The sequence below is a fragment of the Dromiciops gliroides genome, chromosome 1 (genome assembly GCF_019393635.1).
Source record: "Dromiciops gliroides isolate mDroGli1 chromosome 1, mDroGli1.pri, whole genome shotgun sequence".
NCBI lineage: Eukaryota > Metazoa > Chordata > Mammalia > Microbiotheria > Microbiotheriidae > Dromiciops > Dromiciops gliroides.
Genome location: NC_057861.1, coordinates 403,551,471 through 403,569,468, shown reverse-complemented (window position 1 = coordinate 403,569,468; position 17,998 = coordinate 403,551,471). Strand labels below are relative to the sequence as shown.

The 17,998-nt window shown below is 35.6% G+C and overlaps 1 protein-coding gene across 1 annotated transcript in view; it reads left to right on the top strand.

Moving 5' to 3' along the window:
* Window positions 1–17,998, top strand: part of ITGA1 (integrin subunit alpha 1) — a 209,162-nt gene that overhangs the window by 150,882 nt on the left and 40,282 nt on the right. Inside the window, exons 17-19 of the mRNA XM_043977095.1 lie at window positions 3,357–3,493; window positions 8,198–8,308; window positions 11,768–11,977. Of these exons, the coding sequence (XP_043833030.1) occupies window positions 3,357–3,493; window positions 8,198–8,308; window positions 11,768–11,977 (458 nt within the window). The remainder of the gene's footprint in view (window positions 1–3,356; window positions 3,494–8,197; window positions 8,309–11,767; window positions 11,978–17,998) is intronic.

Below are 17,998 nucleotides of genomic sequence, written 5' to 3'. Positions count from 1 at the left end.
GGTCAAGTAATTTGTTGAGAGTTATACATCTGGTAAATGTCTGAGGCAAGGTTTGAACTCAGGTCCTCCCAACTTCAGGGTCAGAGCTCTATCCACTGCGCTCCTCATACACTTAATAGCTATGTGAACCGACTTAATCCTGTTTGCCTCAGTTTCCTCATCTGTAAAATGAGCTGGAGAAGTAAATGGCAAACTGCTCCAGTATCTTTGCCAAGAAAACTCCAAATGAGGTCACAAAGAATCTGACACAACTGAAATGAATGAACAGGAAGGCTGCAGACAAACTAGATTATTCTCTGTCCTCCAAACTTTTCTTTATCTTACTTTCTGCATGTCTTTGCTTACACAATTCTTTATACATGAAATGTTCCTCAATCCTTTTACCTGATGAATTTCTATACATCTTTTAATATTTAACTAAAGCATTATCTCCTCCAGATTAATAATAATAAGTAACATTTATATAGCACCTACTATATGCTAAGCACAGTGCTAATTTAGGATCTTTACAATTTTTATCTTATTTGATCCCCGCAACAATCCTGGGATGTAGGAAATTGAGGAAACTGAGACAGATAGCAGTTAAGGGATCAGCTCAGGGTCACATAAGTAGTTAGTATCTAAATCTGGATTTGAACCCAGGTCTTCCTGACTCCAGATCCAATATACTACCCAGTGTGCCATGTAGCTGCCCCAAATTGGCTTTGTCCATGAAGCATCATCTGCTTCTCTTACTTAGCAATAGCTCTTCACACACACAGTACTTTGTTAAACATACATTTAATGCCCTTATTTTAAAATACCATGTTTTATAGTTAGCTCCATTAATATCTTGTCCCTTCAAACAGCATTTAATAAACATTTATAAAATTTTAAAGTTGAGGTTCAGGACACATGGTTCTCTGGACCCTCCATTTACAAGGACAATTCTGCTGTCACAAGTGGGAGGCCTGAGAAGACGAGCATAGAGAGATGTTGAGTATAAGTGAATTCAGTTCTTTGTGGGTTTACACAGCAAAGGGATTTTTTTTTTACTCCTAACTTTCCAACAAAGGGGCAAAACAAAAGGATGTTCTATTTCACTTCTCCCAACACTCCTCTAATCAAACATTTCCACTGGAGTGAGTAGTCCAGCATAGGGAACATTGGATAAGTACCTTTTTTTCATATATACTGTGTATTTTCTCTGATACTTTTTAATACTACCTTTAAAGCATCATAGAGATATATGCTACCTATATATTGGAGTTTAGTCACTCAGGAAAGAGGAGGCAGAAGGGCAATGCTTTCTTTAAGTAAAACATAAGCTAAAAGAGGGGCAGCTAGGTGGCACAGTGAATAAAGCACTGGCCCTAGATTCAGGAGGACCTGAGTTCAAATCCAACCTGAGACACTTGACACTTACTAGCTGTATGACCCTGGGCAAATCACTTAACCCCCATTGCCCAGCCCTACCCCCCCATACATACATATATATATACATATATATATACATATATATACATATATATATACATATATATATATAAATTAAAAGAATAGCATTCAATGTCTTAAAATTTCCTTTTCTGTGTTTTTATAATATAACCCCAGTAACATCCTTCCCTGATGTTTCATTGTCATGTAGAGATAACTCTGAGCTCATAAGGGTTATGCCAATGGAACACTAACTCTAGCAGGTCCTATTGAGATGGAAAGGTTTTGACTGCTGGCCTCAAAGAGTATTTTATGTCTACCCACCAAAGCCATATATTGGCTAGCTAAATTTGGAGAAGCTCATTACCTGAGGGTTGGCTGCCAGGTGATTAATTTTTTGGAGGAGTCACAGCAACTCATTAAGCGGTTGAGATTTACATTTGTGGAGGGTGTATCCACAAAGATAAAAATCCCAGATCTTGTGAAGAATTGAAGTCTCCAATATATATGCTTGGATATGCTTTTCAAATGTTCTACAAAGTCAACTGTTTTTATTTAACTTTTTGTCGTTGTTGTTATGAGAGAGTATCAGGGGTAGAAGATGAAGCAGAGAGATAGTTACTAGCTATGTGACCCTTGGGAAAGACACGGCCCCTTTTTGCCTCAATTTCTTTATCTGTAAAACAGGGATAATATTAGCACCCACCTTCCAGGGTCATTGTGAGAATCAGACGATTGAGCACACTGTCCAGCACAGAGTAAGCACCATATAAATGTTAGTTATCATCATCATTATTGTTATTTATGGCTCATAGAATCTATAGCTTTACCAAATAAATGTGCAAAGAAGAAATAGCATAAATTATATAGCATATAAATGTATTTTAATTACTTTAAATAAACTTTCAATCACTTTTTAAGGTAATTTAATTCTAATTAATTGATAAACAATTTAATTTAATTAGATAGAATAGATTATTCTATGTTCCCTATGCTCATATACATATTTGCATTTTAATGAGCTTGGCAATACTTTAGCTTGACAGTGTAATCGAGGCTTCATAAATGTTTGTTGATGATGAGTACAACCAAAAAAGGCCTTTTTATAACCCAGCTAAAGCCTTAATACCAATGTGCATTCCTGGCTGTTTTGTGTCCCCACACTTGGTGCAAAGGTTTGCATATAACAGGTACTTATTAGATGTTTGTAGGATTGATTATATGTAGACCCATATGCCAAGCAATGGCCTAATATTTTTAGTTTATTACAATGGAAAAGATTATAGTCAATAAACTCTGCAATCTGATGTGGCCTGGAAATGAACTGAGAATGTCAGTCTCTATTTATTTATTTAATAGAACATTACCATGCATGTACCATACAAGGCTTAAGGATTTGGATTCAATAAAATACACAATGTTAAAACCATTCGCTCTATAACTTAATCTTCCTTTGATCATTTACAAGTTCATTCAGCTTTGATTAACTGTGATAACTAGTCTTGGTCCCAGAAAACAGAGAGTAAAATGTGCCTCACTCTTCTTAGCAGCAAGACAGGTGACCAAGGACAGGAACATGATGTTGCATACATCATCAGAATTGATTTTTTTTAAACTGTTTTTCTTTGTTACAAGGAAAGATTACATTCCAGTAGGGGTCAGGGAAGGGAAGAACAACATATCCAGAAATGGCTGTGATGTACAAGCAAAAAACATCAATGAAACATATTTTGTAGAAAAAAAGACAGACCAGGACCTTAACATGTTTCAGGTCATCCTTATGAACATCAGTTTTCTCGAGTCCATACATTTCTGGGAGTACCAGTCAATGAAACTCTCTGATTATTTGAATAATGAATGTGTGTCTCATTGTAATCCTCAATTATATACTAGGCCATGAAAATAACTATGGATAAAAATTTGAATTTATTTTTTAATAGATCTGCAGTACCGAGTTACACTAGACTCAGTAAGACAGATATCACGAAGTTTCTTCTCTGGAACACAAGAAAGAAAAATTCAAAGAAACATCACAGTCCGTGGATCAGAATGTATTAAGCATTACTTCTACATGTTGGCAAGTAAATCATATATTATAGCTGTCTTATTATAAAGCTTAATTAAAACAGACTTTTTCAGTCCTCCTTTCCTTTGTCAGGAAATAAAGGGGGAAGGTTCTTTCATTATCAAATGTTATCTGTATTATTATGTATATCACCATAGCCTCATTTTTTTTTTAGTGAGGCAATTGGGGTTAAGTGACTTGCCCAGGGTCACACAGCTAGTAAGTGTTAAGTGCCTGAGGCTGGATTTGAACTCAGGTACTCCTGAATCCAGGGCCAGTGCTCTATCCACTGCGCCACCTGGTTGCCCCCATAGCCTCATTTTCAAAATAATTCTGGATTCACTTAGGTCCAGGTTCATATATTGGGACTTTTCCTTAACCTATCTGGTGTTTTGTTGTTGTTATTGTTTTGGTTGGGTTTTTGTTTTGTTTTGTTTTATTTTGTTTTTTTTTGTTTTTTTTTTTTTGTTTGTTTGACAGTCTGTCAAGTTTTATTTTATGAGCCAAATAGAAGGGTACTATGTACAGAGGAGATAGGGGAGAATCATTTCTTGGTCTCCTCCTCCTTAGACAAAGTCTTGATGATCTCCTCCTTCTTAGCCTGTAGACGCTCTTCCCGACGCTTTCGTGCTTCCTTAGTCTTGGACCGGCGAGCTTCAGCCTGGTCAGCCAGGAGCTTCTTCCGGGCCTTGTCTGCCTTCAGTTTTTGTTTTGTTTTGCTCTCACCCAGATGACTCAGAACTTCTGAGGTTAATATAAATCTAGGTATTTAATGGCTCAGCATTCAAGCAGACCCATGCTAGGAATAGTATTGAAGCAAAATGATAAAGCAATAGACAGCAGTCATCACCCACATTCCTAGACAAAATAGTCTCATTCTCTTCCCTCTTTCCCACCCACAGAAAATTGTCTCACAAAGCCCTCCAAGAGCTCATGATTCTGATAGGCAAAATCTCTGCAGGCAGAGCAAGAAGTTGAAAATACAGATCTCAGCCAGTTTCAGCATCTCTCCACAACCAGGAAGTCTCCTCTCTTTGTTCTAGGGAGCCTCAAGCATATTCCTGAATTCTTGAATTAGATACTTTCATAGCTCTCCCAGATATCTCTTCCTCTTTTCAGAAGTCTTCTATTTTTTTTTCCCTCCCAAGCAACAGCTATGGCATGAAGAGGCACATGAAAAATAGTCTTCTTTCTGGCCTTCAATAAATGCTTATACATCAGGCTCAGGTATCCTAGCAAGTGTAGCCCTTTCCCTATCAGATGCATTTGTTAAAGTTTATTAGGTATCTACCTATTATAGTGAACCATTATGGAAAGAGTGATGCATAAAAATTTGGGAGATCTTAATTCTAGTCTTCCATCTGTCACTCATTGGCAGAGTTAACTTGGCAAAGTCACTTGGACCCTTTGAGTAATTTTAATTCTGTTTGCTTCAGTATCCTCAACAGTAAAATGTGGATGATAATGTCATGGGTAGGCTGGTTCTTGGATATCCTCAGTTAAAGAATTAAACCTGGGGCAGCTAGGTGGCACAGTGGATAGAGCACTGGCCCTGGATTCAGGAGTACCTGAGTTCAAATCCAGCCTCAGACACTTAACACTTACTAGCTGTGTGACCCTGGGCAAGTCACTTAACCCCAATTGCCTCACTAAAAAAAAAAAAAAAAAAAAAAAAAAAGAATTAAACCTGCATACTTTCCAATCAGAGATAAAGTAAAGTTTTTTATTTGGCACAAGGGGATGTGTCTGGGAGGAAGCGTTTAAGACTTCAACCTCTTGGAGCCAGAAGAAGGATAATGCTTTTATAGAAGGTAGATGGGGGACACCTGAAACTGGGAAATTATACCTTTTAGGGAGTGGGGATATTTGAAACAGTTGGGGTCACATTCCTGAACTTTAGGGTAATTGTCACTACCTCCCAGCACAGTGTCTGTCCCACAGAAGGTGCTAAATAAATCGTTTGTTTTCTTTTCTTCCTTCCTCTCCTTTTTTCAAACAGAAATGAAAATACACTATATACCTTAAGGAAGAGGATTACCTCAGATGGTTTCTTGAATTTTCTTCCAAGTCTATAATCTATAACTATAAGATATATATATTATATTTAGTGTTTCTCTATACATAAACTGAAACTATGAAAGTTATAATACCTTGATCACCAGTTTCAAAAAATTGAAAATAAAACTGAAGTTTATAGTGTTTTATTTCACTTCTCCAGTAGCATAAGCAAATTATTTTCCCCCTTGGGGTGGCAGTTATAACCAATTTGAAAGATGTTGGACTTTTCCATTCTATTTCCTAACCATTTTATTACCCTTTCAATGTGACAATGCTACATAAAAAAGTCTCATGACCCATTTGTAAATCGATATTTGGGGGTTACACTGAGGGATTAGGCTGATTTGTTATTGCCAAATTCTTCTTTTCTTAAATTGGTGCATATACTATACCACAAAATGATTTCCTTAAGATCATTTCTAAAACTGAAAAAGACTAAAAACAATCATACAATTACTGTAGAAGTACAGAATTAAGATACAGATATTTGATATTTGCTGCAACAAACTAATTTTTCTCTGTTTTTAAAGGTTTCTGATGTATTCATATTTTACTTTTTGAAATTTATAGTTCTTGATAAGACCACTAAATTACTACAGTTACTAATATATATCTATAGATATATAAGAAATATATTTTACTCTTCATAGAAAAAGCTCATAGATCTGGGACTAGAAGAGATTTTAAATGCTATCTAATCCTCCTTGCCCTCCCCCCACCAATCACCACCATTTTACAGATAAGGAAACTGAGGTTCAGGGAAGTTCCATGCTGCCTTGGTCAAGATCATATGGTAGGGAAGCACTAGGGGTGCAATTCAATTATTCTTTCCCTATGCCTTTAATGTCAGTTTTTCAGTCTTTCAGTCTTTTTTTTTAGTCATGCCTTATTCTCTGTGACCCTATTTAGGATTTTCTTGGCAAAGATACTGGAGTAATTTGTCATTTCCTTCACTAGCTCATTTTACAGGTGAGGAAATGAGACAAACAGGATTAAGTGACTTGCCCAGAGCCATACAGCTAGTAAGAGTCTGAGGTCTAATTTGAACTCAGGTCTTACCAACTCCAGACCCAGTGCTTTATCTAGTGTGCCAACTTGCTGCTCCACACAGGGAATACATGCTGCTACTTTTTCAACCCAGAGTTTACAGATGAGGAAACTGAGGCAAATAGTGACTTGTCAAGGGTCATACATTTACTAAGTGTCTGAGGCCAGATTTGAACTCATGAAGATGAGTCTTTGTGATCTCAAGCCCAGGGCTCTATCTGTTACCTAACTGCCCCAATATCAGTTTTACTCATATATAAAAATAATATTACTCTGTCAATACTCTGTTAATAACTCCCATTTCTAGTGTGTTAAGGCTTTCTAAGTGTTTTTCTTTCAACACTCCCTATGATGCAAATATCTGCATTTTGTCATTGAGCAAACAGAGCTAAATGGACTTGTCCAAGGCTGCACAGTAAGTGTAGGAGGCAAGATCTGAATTCTGAACTTTAGACTTCAAAGCCAGAGCTCTTTCCACTGTACCACTGCTAAGATCATTCTATTTGAGGCAGGGTTTAGGGATGGGGAGTAAAACTAGAGACTGTCCCCCTCTTTAGTTTTGCAGAATTTAAAACTTGAGAGGCAGAATTTAACTCAGAGGAGAGGCAGTGTGCTACAGCATACAATTCAGAGGCTTTGGAGTCAGAGGACCTGGACCCCAGCTCCCATCTCTCTCACGTACTGACTGTGTCACCTTGGTTGAATCAAGGGACTTGCTTTCTGGGCCTCTGATTTCTCATCTGTAAAATTAAGGGTTTGGACTTGAAGTCCTCCCAAGTCCCTTCCAGCTTTAAATCTATGGAGCTTCTGTCTGCTTTGAGCAGCAAGGTTTGGCCTTATCCATAAATTCAGTGTCTTTGCTGTGTTTAAAGAATGGGAACTGAGTGACCCAGAAAAAGTTATTTAACCTCTCTGGGTTTTAGTTTCTTCATCTACAAAAGGAGAAGATGGGCTAGTTGACCTCTCAAGTCTTTCCCAGCTTTAAATCTATAATCTTATCATCTAACTTTTTTAAAAAATTAGAAAATTCTTTTTAGACTGCAATTATCATTTTCATCATGCACTAGAAGTTAACCTCTCACTGCACACTCAGTCCTTCCTTGTACCCTTAGGAATGATATTATATTAATGAATGGTCAATTCAGCCTAAACTTTAAAAAATCTACTTGTCTGAAATTGAAATTGAAAAGATTTCCTAACATTATTATTCCTATATTTTTAGTTTAATGAAATTTTAAGGTAAAAATATCTCTATTCTTCTTGCTTTGGTTTTTATGTTGTTACATTATGCCTAGCACCACAAACTGGGTTAGCTGAGAATGGCCTGAGATGAATCTAGCTCTGATAGAGTCATCAAATTATCCCCTGAGTGCAATTGATCTTCTGTCCCTTTCATGCCCCCTTTCTTCCCCTCTATTTACCCCCTCCCCTCTCCCCTGATGTCTTCCAAAGGCATAAGACAAGAAGAAAGGGCAAATGTTAAGGCATCTAGATGCCTTGGGAAAATCAAGTAAACATCTATTGAGGCACATGCAGAAAGATCAAATCCAAAATGTATAAGATATAAAATAGAAAAAATAGAAATAATATATTTCTTACTTTCTCTTCTAGGACAAGCATGACTTTCGGGATTCGGTGAAGGTATCTTTGGATTTTAATCTTTCAGATCCAGAAAATGGGCCTGTGCTTGATGGTGATCTGCCTAACTCAGTACATGAATATGTAAGTCATTTTTTTAAACAACTCAGATCATCTAGTTATTAATAAGATCTTAGGAGCTAACATGTATATATGTATGTATGTATGTATGTATGTATGTATGTATGTATATAAATGGGTTGCTGAAGAAAAAAGACATTCTGAATATCCTAATAACAAGAATTTGCTCTTCTATGCTTTTCCCACTTCTAACTCCATTTTCTTAGCCTTCTTTCTAACTGCTTTATATTCCTAAATTTTTCAGTTGTCTTCCACAGGCAAAGTAACACCCTCTGGAGGAATGATTCACAGGACCAGTAAATCTAGAATCTTCTTGCCTTTTTAAAAAAAAACAAATAAAGTAATTGATTGTGTAGATTACAGAAAACAAACATAACCAATGGTATGGTGGGGCCAGGTTGTAAAGACCTTTAGATGACTAACAGAGGAGTTTACATTTGAACCTAGAGGTAACAGAGAACCATTGAAGCAAAAGTTTATTAACCTGTGGTCCAAGAGATTTCAGCAGGTACATGAACTTGTATGTGAAAAATTACAATTTTTTTTCACTAAACTCTAACTGAAATTTAGCATTTCCTCCCATTATGATTTTTTTTTAATTATCCTGAGCATGGGTCCATAGGATTCACCAGACTATCAAAGAGGTCCAAAACACACACACACACACACACACACACACACACACACTCACATAGACATTAAGAATTCCTGCACTGGAGTTTTTTGAGTGCTGAGAGTAGTAAGGAAGAGGGGAGGGAGTAACAAACCTATACGTTAGGAATATCACTTTGGTTGCTGAATAGAAGATGGAATAGAGTGCAAAGAGATTTGAAATGGGGAAATCAAATAGGGGACCTTTTCGGTAACCTAGGCCACTGGTGATGAGGTCCAGAACTAGGATGGTAATTATGTGAGTGAAAAAAAGGGAACTTAGATAAGAAATATTATGAAGATAGACACAACAGGATTGGGGACTGATTAGATATATGGAGTGAAAAAGAGTTACAGGTTGAGGATGACAACAAAATTGAGGACTTAGGTGTCTGGAAAGTTAGCAATAATCTTCACAATAACAGGGATATTAAGAATGGATTTGGAAGAAAAAATGAATATTCTTTTGGAAATGTTCTAATAGGCAGTTGGCAATGTGGTACTGAAACTCAATAAAGAGACTAGGGCTAGATACGTACTTCTAGAAGTAACCTACATTTAGAGATAATAACTGAACCCATGGAAGATGTTGAGGTTACCATGTGAGATAATGCAGAAAGAAAAGACAAGTGGACCAATAACAGAGTTCTGGAGGACACCTACCATTAAGTGGCATGATATAAATGGAGATCCAATACAGTAAGAAAGATTCTAAACAGTACATTAAGAAAATACAAAAAAAGTAATCAGATATGTAGGAAGGAAAGCAAGAAGAAACAGCTTTACAAAAATCCAGAGAAAAGATATGGGAATTACTTGAATATCATTAATAATACAAATTACTTGGAAATTTTGTGAAGAGTCTGTACCAATTCCAAGGAATTCAGAGATGTTAATTCTTGATAAGCAATCAGAAACTGGACTCTACTTCCCAAAACAAAATGAATGGAAATCAATAGCTCACATGTTATGATAAATGCTGCCTATATGGTAGAGTCTATCCTTTGAAGTAGCAAAAACAATTTTGCAAATATTCAAAGATTTTTTAGAAATAAAACAGGAATCTGTGATATAATTGGTAAAGGGAAATCCTGGATGAGGATACTCCCTCTACCAATGTTGGTTCTCTACACCATACTATTCTAGAGAGCACCAAGGGTGTACCAGGCTCTATCTCTGGGACTAGAGTGGCTGAGTATGTGGAATCCTTGTCAAGAAAAAAAACAGGAGCGTTCAATAAGCCTGATAGCCTTCACAGACACAGAACTTTTCATACAATGAGACATGGCAATAAAAGCTCAGAACAAAACTATAGTAGCAATCAAACAATTCTGTGGGTGAAAGAGAAGAAAGTTATTTTTTCTTTATGCAATTCAAGTAGACACCTTGCCTCCTGGAGAACAAATGGAAGAATGAAGCTTATTAGTTAATTACTTGGACTTTTTCTTCTGATCATTGCTAGGAAGTATAGTAACAGAGTGGAAAGAATAGTGCATTTGCATTCTTATCCCAGGTCTGCTACTTGCTACCGCAGTTTCCTCATCTATAAAATGAGGGGGCTGGATTAGGTGATGTTTCAGATTCTTTCCAGCCCTCACATTCCATGGTCCTCTTGATATCACAAAATAAACCAAACATTTTTATTCTCCATTTTTTTCTGCTCTTGACCTTTGGCATAAAAATACTGTTTCTGTATCCAATAAGTGTCTGATAAATGATTGTTACATGTATGAATTAGTGATGAATCTGTGATTTCAGTGCTATAGGGAAATCCTAGATGAAGAAACTGACTCTACTAGTGTAGGTCAGCACCTTTTCTGCAACTTAAAGTCTTAGAGAGTTTCCTAGAGCACTGAGATGTTAATTGACTTGTCCAACGTCACACAGCCAGCAGGTATCTGAGGCAGCACTTGAAGCTGAATCTCCCAGTTCCAAGTCCACCTCTCTATCCGCTATGCCATAGCTTGGAATAATAAAGAATAAACCAATGTTTTTGCTAAACTACTTTTAAAAAACCTTTTCTTTTCCTTTGTTACAAGGGATAGCTTGCTGGAGAGGGTAGGGAGAGGAGATATAGTCTGAAATGAACATGATGCTATGAAAAAAAGATATCTAAATATTTTAAAATAATTTTAAGTGTGACTAATAGTAGCCATGGGAGGAGAAAAAAAAAGAAATTCACATGATAACTTTTTATATATTTAAAAGGAATAACAAGTTGTACATAATAGATTTTCTGTTTCATGTGCAATCATCTTTTTATTATACTATGTTATAGAAATGCTTGTTTTATATACATAAATTAAAATAAAAATAAGCAAAAATTTGAAATAGATTAACCAAGTACAATTATAGGAATTTATTTAAGCAACTCATTTAGAACAATCTAAAAGGACTCAAGCTATAAGTAATTATAGTTTTACTTATGTACACAAGTCAACATCTGCTTGTGTTCCCTCTCGAGCTCTTATTTATGAGTGGTATTCTGGATGAATGTAAGGGGTCAGTCTGACAGTCACTAGGTATGAAAGCAGATAGTGGACTTAAAATAAAGAGATGAAGGGGGAAAGGGAGAGGAGGAAGAGAGAATAGCAGGCATCCATAATTGAAACAACTTATCCTGAGCAAGATAGTCCAGTTATCCCTTAATTAACCTGGCTTCAAAATAACAATTTCCATCAGTAACTTAATAACAGCACAAGAAGAACTCACATTAGTTCAAGCTGGCAATATGTGAGTTGTTATGTGAATGGATTGATCATGTTGAATAATAGACAATTAATTGAAAATATTTTGGTCTGAATTCTACAGATTCCCTTTGCAAAAGATTGTGGAAACAAAGAAAAATGCATCTCAGATTTGGCTCTCACTGCATCAACCACAGGAAAAGACTTACTCATTGTTAAGTCCCACAGTGACAAATTCAACATGAGCCTGACCATCAGGAATAAAAAGGACAGTGCCTACAACACCAGGGCCATTGTTCAGGCCTCTCCAAATGTCATTTTTTCAGGAATTGAGGTAACTGTTCATTTATTCATTCAAACAACCCTTACTGAACTCTATTGCACTCACTACACCAGCCTGGATGTGGTTTTAAAGAGAAAAGTGAGTTACCTACCCGATTAACCCATGCTGTTGATTAGGTTAGAAATAGCCACATAAAAGGGGATGGAGGGCGATTTGTTTTCACACCCTGTTTTTGATGATACATACAAACTACAATCATGAGATTCACCCATATTCTCAGCACCTCAAACAAATCTCCAGAATTGTAATGTACAGACGAGTAGCTGATCTGCACAGGTGGAGGGAGTTTCTTGAGCAGAGAGTTCCCTTGACTGATACAATGTATTATAAATAAGATGTGAAAAAACAAGTGTGGTATGAAGACTATAGAAAAGAATGCCTTTGAAAGTCAAAAAACCTGGCTTTAAATCCTAGTTCTGCCCTTTACTAATTTTATGTCTTTGGGCAAACTACTTAAATTTTCTGGGCTGCAATGAAAGAAATAGATTAAATGACTTTTCCAGATAATGAGTCAAGTATTATTTGTAATGGGGTAAGCTAGAAGCCTTCTAAGCTAGGAAGATCAGGCATGAAACAATGTTGCCCACTATCATCAATATTATTTAATAGTATATTGGAGGGGCAACTAGGTGGCGCAGTGAATAGAGCACTGGCTCTGGAGTCAGGAGTACCTGAGTTCAAATGTGACCTCAGACACTTAACACTTACTAGTTATGTGACCCTGGACAAGTCACTTAACCCCAATTGCCTCACTAAAAAAAAAAAAAACCAACAACAAAATAGTGTATTGGAAATCCTAGCAATAGCAGTAAGAAAAAGGAAAAGAAATAGAAGGAATCAGAACAGGAAATGAGGTAATAAAACTATCTCTTTTTGCAAATGATATGATGATATATTTGGAAAATCTTAAAGACAACTAAAAAGATAATTCAAACAATAATTTTAGCAAACTAGCAGTATTATAAAGTAAATCCATATAAATCATCACCATTACTATATATCAGCAACAAAATCCTGAAAGAAGAGATAGTCAGAGGTACCCCATTTAAAATAACTCTACACAGCATAAAACACCTGGGTGTATACCTGCCAAAACAAACCAAGGAACCATATGAATAATACTATAAAAAATTTTTTATACAAATAAAATCAGATTTAAATAGAGGAATAGTAATTATTCTTGGGCAGGTAGGACCGATATGATAAAAATGACAATTTTACCAAAACTAATTTATATATTCAATGTCATCCCAATTAAATTACCAAAAATATTTTACTAAATTAGAAAAATAATAACAAAATTCACTTGGAATAACAAAAAGTCAAGAATATCAAAGGAAATAATGAAAAAATGTAAAGGAGGTTCAGGACTACCAAATCTTAAGCAACATCATAAGGCAGTAATTATCTGGTACTATCAAAACTATCTGGTACTGGCTAAGAAATAAAAAGACACATCAATGCAACAAAGTAGACAAACAAATTTTAAAAGCAAATAAATATAATAACTCTGCATTTGACAAGTGTAAAGATTTAAGATTTTGAGGATAAGAATTCATTATTTGGTAACAAAAAAAATTGTAGGGAAAACTAGAAAGCAGTATGGCAGAAACTGGGCATAGATGAATATCTTACATTTACTAAGAAAAGGTTAAAACTGATATATGACTTAGGTATAAAAAGAGATATTACAAGAAAATTAGAAGGACATGGAACATATTACTTATCAGACTTTTGGATAGGCAAACAATTTATGAATAAACATGAGATGGAAAGCAAAGTTATGGGTAAGATGGATAATTTTGATTACATTAAAAAGGTTTTGTACATATAAAACAAATGTACCCAAGATCAGAAGGAAAGCAGAAAAGTGGGGGGGAAATGTATAGACAGTTTCTCAGATAAAGGTCTCAGAGCTCAACTATATAAAGAACTTTGTCAAAACTATAAGAATTTGAGTCATTCCCTAATTGATAAATTGTCAAAGAGAAATGTTCAATGATGAAATCAAAACAATTTATAGTCAAGTGAAAAAAAATTCTCTAAGTATTGATTAGAGAAATGCAAATGAAAACAACCTTGAGATATCAGTTTATACATATCAGATTGGCTAAAGTAATTGAAGGAGAAAGCAACAAATATTGGAGGGGATGTGAAAAATTGGGACACTAATTCATTGTTAGTGGAATTGTGAACTGATCCAACTATTTATAAGAGCAATCTCGAATCATGCTCAAAGTGTTATTAAATTGCCTATACCCTTTGACCCAGTAATACCACCACTAGGTCTAATTCCAAAAATGATTTAAAGAACCTGTATGTTCTAAAATGTTTATAGCATCTCTCTTTGTGGTGGTGAAGAACTCAAAATTTCAGGGATGCCCATCAATTGAGGAATGGTTGAACAAGTTATAGCATATGATTATGATGGAATACTACTGTTCTATAAGAAATGATGAGCTCAATGATCTTAGAAAAACATGGATAGACTTGCATGAAATAATGAAGAGTGAAAAGAGCAGAACTAAGAGAACATTGTGTACAGTAACAGCAATATTGTTTTAAGAATGACTTTGAGCAAATAAGTCATTCTAACTATTATAAGTACCCAAATTAACAGTAACAGACATATGAAGAAAGACACTATCTGCATCCAGAGGAAGTCTTGATAAATAGAAATATGTATAGAATAATTTTACATATATGTATATATTTGTGTCTGTTTAGGGCTAAAATTCTAGCTAAACTGTCTAAAATATCTAATGAGTGGTCGCCAATACATTATAAGCTTTAGCAAGAGTTAGACTTTTAAGCATTTATTAAGGAGAATAAGAATTTGGTTAAGAGAGAGAAAAAGGCCTAGATTCCTATCTATTAAAGCGAGAGCACATTTCTAGCTCCGCTCTCCACCAGAGTCCAAAGGAAAGAGCCTGAGACCAAGCGCCAGTCTCTTCCTTCCTCCTCCCACTAGCCAGCGTCACTTCCTGACGCCAAAGAAAAGACTCCTGGTCTTGCCCTCAAAGACCTTCGCTTCATGGGCAGAACTCTTCTACAGTAAGTCTCCAGCAGGTGGAGTCATTCCAATCGTTACAGTTCCCCGCTTTGTTTCCTCAAGAAACGGTATGTTTCCTTGATGAAACAGTCAAAAATAACAGAATATAATAACCTATGCTAACTAACAATATGTTAATAACAATATAGAAAAGGAAGAGAGGAAATTTTTGTCCAGAGGGGCAATTTTTTTGTCCTCATGAACCGACGCTTTGACATTAGTCTTGCAAAGGGAGGGCCTCTGCAGAGAGTACATGTTACAGATGGTGTATATTATAACAGAAAAAGAGAAGAGAAAAAAAAAACAACAAAACAAAACTGTTCATTGAAAGTCTTTTCTCAAATGTCCTCTAGGTGTAGTCGTGGAATGGAAGTCTTTTCAGGGGTTGATGTGTGGATGTAATCAGCCAGGAAAATTTCCTACAAAATTGAGCTTAACACAACTTTAAAATAGCTTTGTCAATAATCAAATCAAACAATGAAAGTTCTCAAAAACATGTCTAAGGGAATTCAGAATCTTAGTTGTTACACATGAAACATATAATAAAACAAAAATTGAACCATTCTTTAAAATTATAATATTATTACAGTCCCCCTTTATGGAGGGTAATTGAGGAGACAATTGCTGTGATATTAATTTTTTAAAATAATTTTTATCTTTGTTTCATCACTTTTTGCATCATCTGCCTAATTATCCTCATGCCATTATGAGAAATTTAAAAATCTAATATAATTGGTAACAGATGTCAAGGCCAAATTCAACACTGTTATTTATCATGACACCTGAGATAATTATGGGGGTTACCATAAAAGAACAGAGAAATGATGGGATATGAGCATTCCCACACTTGAGCAATATGTACTGCCCATGCAGTATGCCAGGCTCAAAATAGGTGGATGGAATATATGTCCATGCCACCAAACATATTGGAGGAAACCGAGTCAGACTTAATCAGATGCATGGGATTGAGATGTCCATGGCATCAGGCATATAGGAGGGAGCATAGAAGCCAGGTGTAGAAGTGAGATGGGTGGGATCAATACTTCCAGCCATCCGTACAATATTGTGGGGAAAAATAAAATAAAATATTAAACCAAGAGAATCCAACCTCAAAATTTGTCAAAAGCCGTTCCCTCGGCCATACCTTGAATTCATGCATGTCTCCCCTCATGTGACAGTTCAGTGTCTGCTCTTGCATGTATTCCTCTTGTGATTGGATGGCATCTTGGCCAACTGGCATCTGATAACTCAGAATAAAGGCAATTAATGTCTTAAATGATAAGTTCCCATAATCCAAGTCTCATATGGATTTAAAAATTGAGGATAATAAATGATTGCAAAAAATGCGAATACATCTTGACTCATAACACAATATATAATTATGCAACAATTTCAAATAATACCCCTTTTTTTACTTAGTATACAATTACTTTTGTGAAAAATCAGAACATATTTAAATACAAGTTAAAGCACAACACAATCTCAATTAAAACTTTTTTTTTGAAAAAAGAAAACTTTTACAAATGTTCCCCTCTTTTTTTTTTTTTGGAATATGCTTATCAAAAATAATACTTCTAGAATCAATTTACACTTGCCATGGCAACCAATTTGCCAGGGAAATGCTTTAAAGAGTTTGATCAAATAATCAGTTGAGAAAAAATAACAAAAACAAACAACTCAGAATATGGGAGCACAATACTCCTAGAATTAACATTGTATTATGAAATCAAAACCATGTTTCAAAATTAGATAGATGAATGAATAGAAGAAAATACACGTGGAACAATAAACGACAATGAAATTCAAACTAGGGAAATCTAAATGAATATGAACTTAATATCAATAAGTGTATTATAAAATATAAACTTGATCACATGACTATAAAAAGCTTTTACAAATATTCTCCTTGTTTTAGAAACTAAGTATAAAACACAATCTCAAAAATGGTAATCATCTCTAGGATGGGGGGGGAAGGAAGGAAGAAAAATAAGAAATTTATACAACTATTATGTATTTAAAAGGAATAGTAAATTGTACATAATATATTGGCAGTTTCATGTGCAATCATCTTTTTTATTTTACTATATTATGGAAATTTTTATTCCACAAATTTAAAAAAATTAAAATTAAATTTAAAAAAGTAATGTGTAAAGAAGGAAATAGTAGAGGATAATGTCAAGAGGCCAGGAAAAGAGGAGGGAGTTCATTAAAATGAGGCAAAGACCCCAGCTGAAACTGTGGGGTGAGGAGGTGTTGTGGGATTCCTAAGAAGAAAAGAGGAAGTTTGGAATATCTGTTGTGATTCAATGAGAGTCCAGTGGAGATTAGATAACAGCTTTGTTGCTATAGAGAGCCTCACCTGTAGCCAGGCCCACATGTTGTGGTGCTTAAAGGGAGGCAAAACAGTCATCTCTAGCCTCTTCTCCCCATACTCTTCTCCAAAGGAGACTTTTATTCCTGTCTAGAGGGGAAGCAGGAAGTCAGGGCCAGAGGCCACTTTGCTCTCAGAGAGAGGGGATACTGGGCTAAAATTATATGTCTACTCCCCTAAATATTATTAGTCCAGAGGATATGATCAGGTTCAATTTAATTTTGAATCACTGTGTCTTTATTGAAGGGAAAGAGGACCCCAAGCTCTATATCTAAACCTTGACCCCTTTCCCACCACATACCAGTTCCACAATGAACACATATAATGAATAGCAAAGAAACCCATTTATCCAAATCATAGCAATAGAGAAGTCTGAGAAGGCATACATAGAAGTATCCCAGAAAATACAGAGTGAAAGAACTCTCCCATAGGGAGTGAGATAACTCAACTCAACCAAGAGAGATCTCATCCAAGGGGAAGTCCCCCCAAAGTCTTCAGAATAGCAAGCTAGAAATAGGGACATGATGAAGACTGTCAGTTCTGCTCATGCCTTCCCAGAACCTTTTCCTTCAGCAACTTGAAGTGGGGC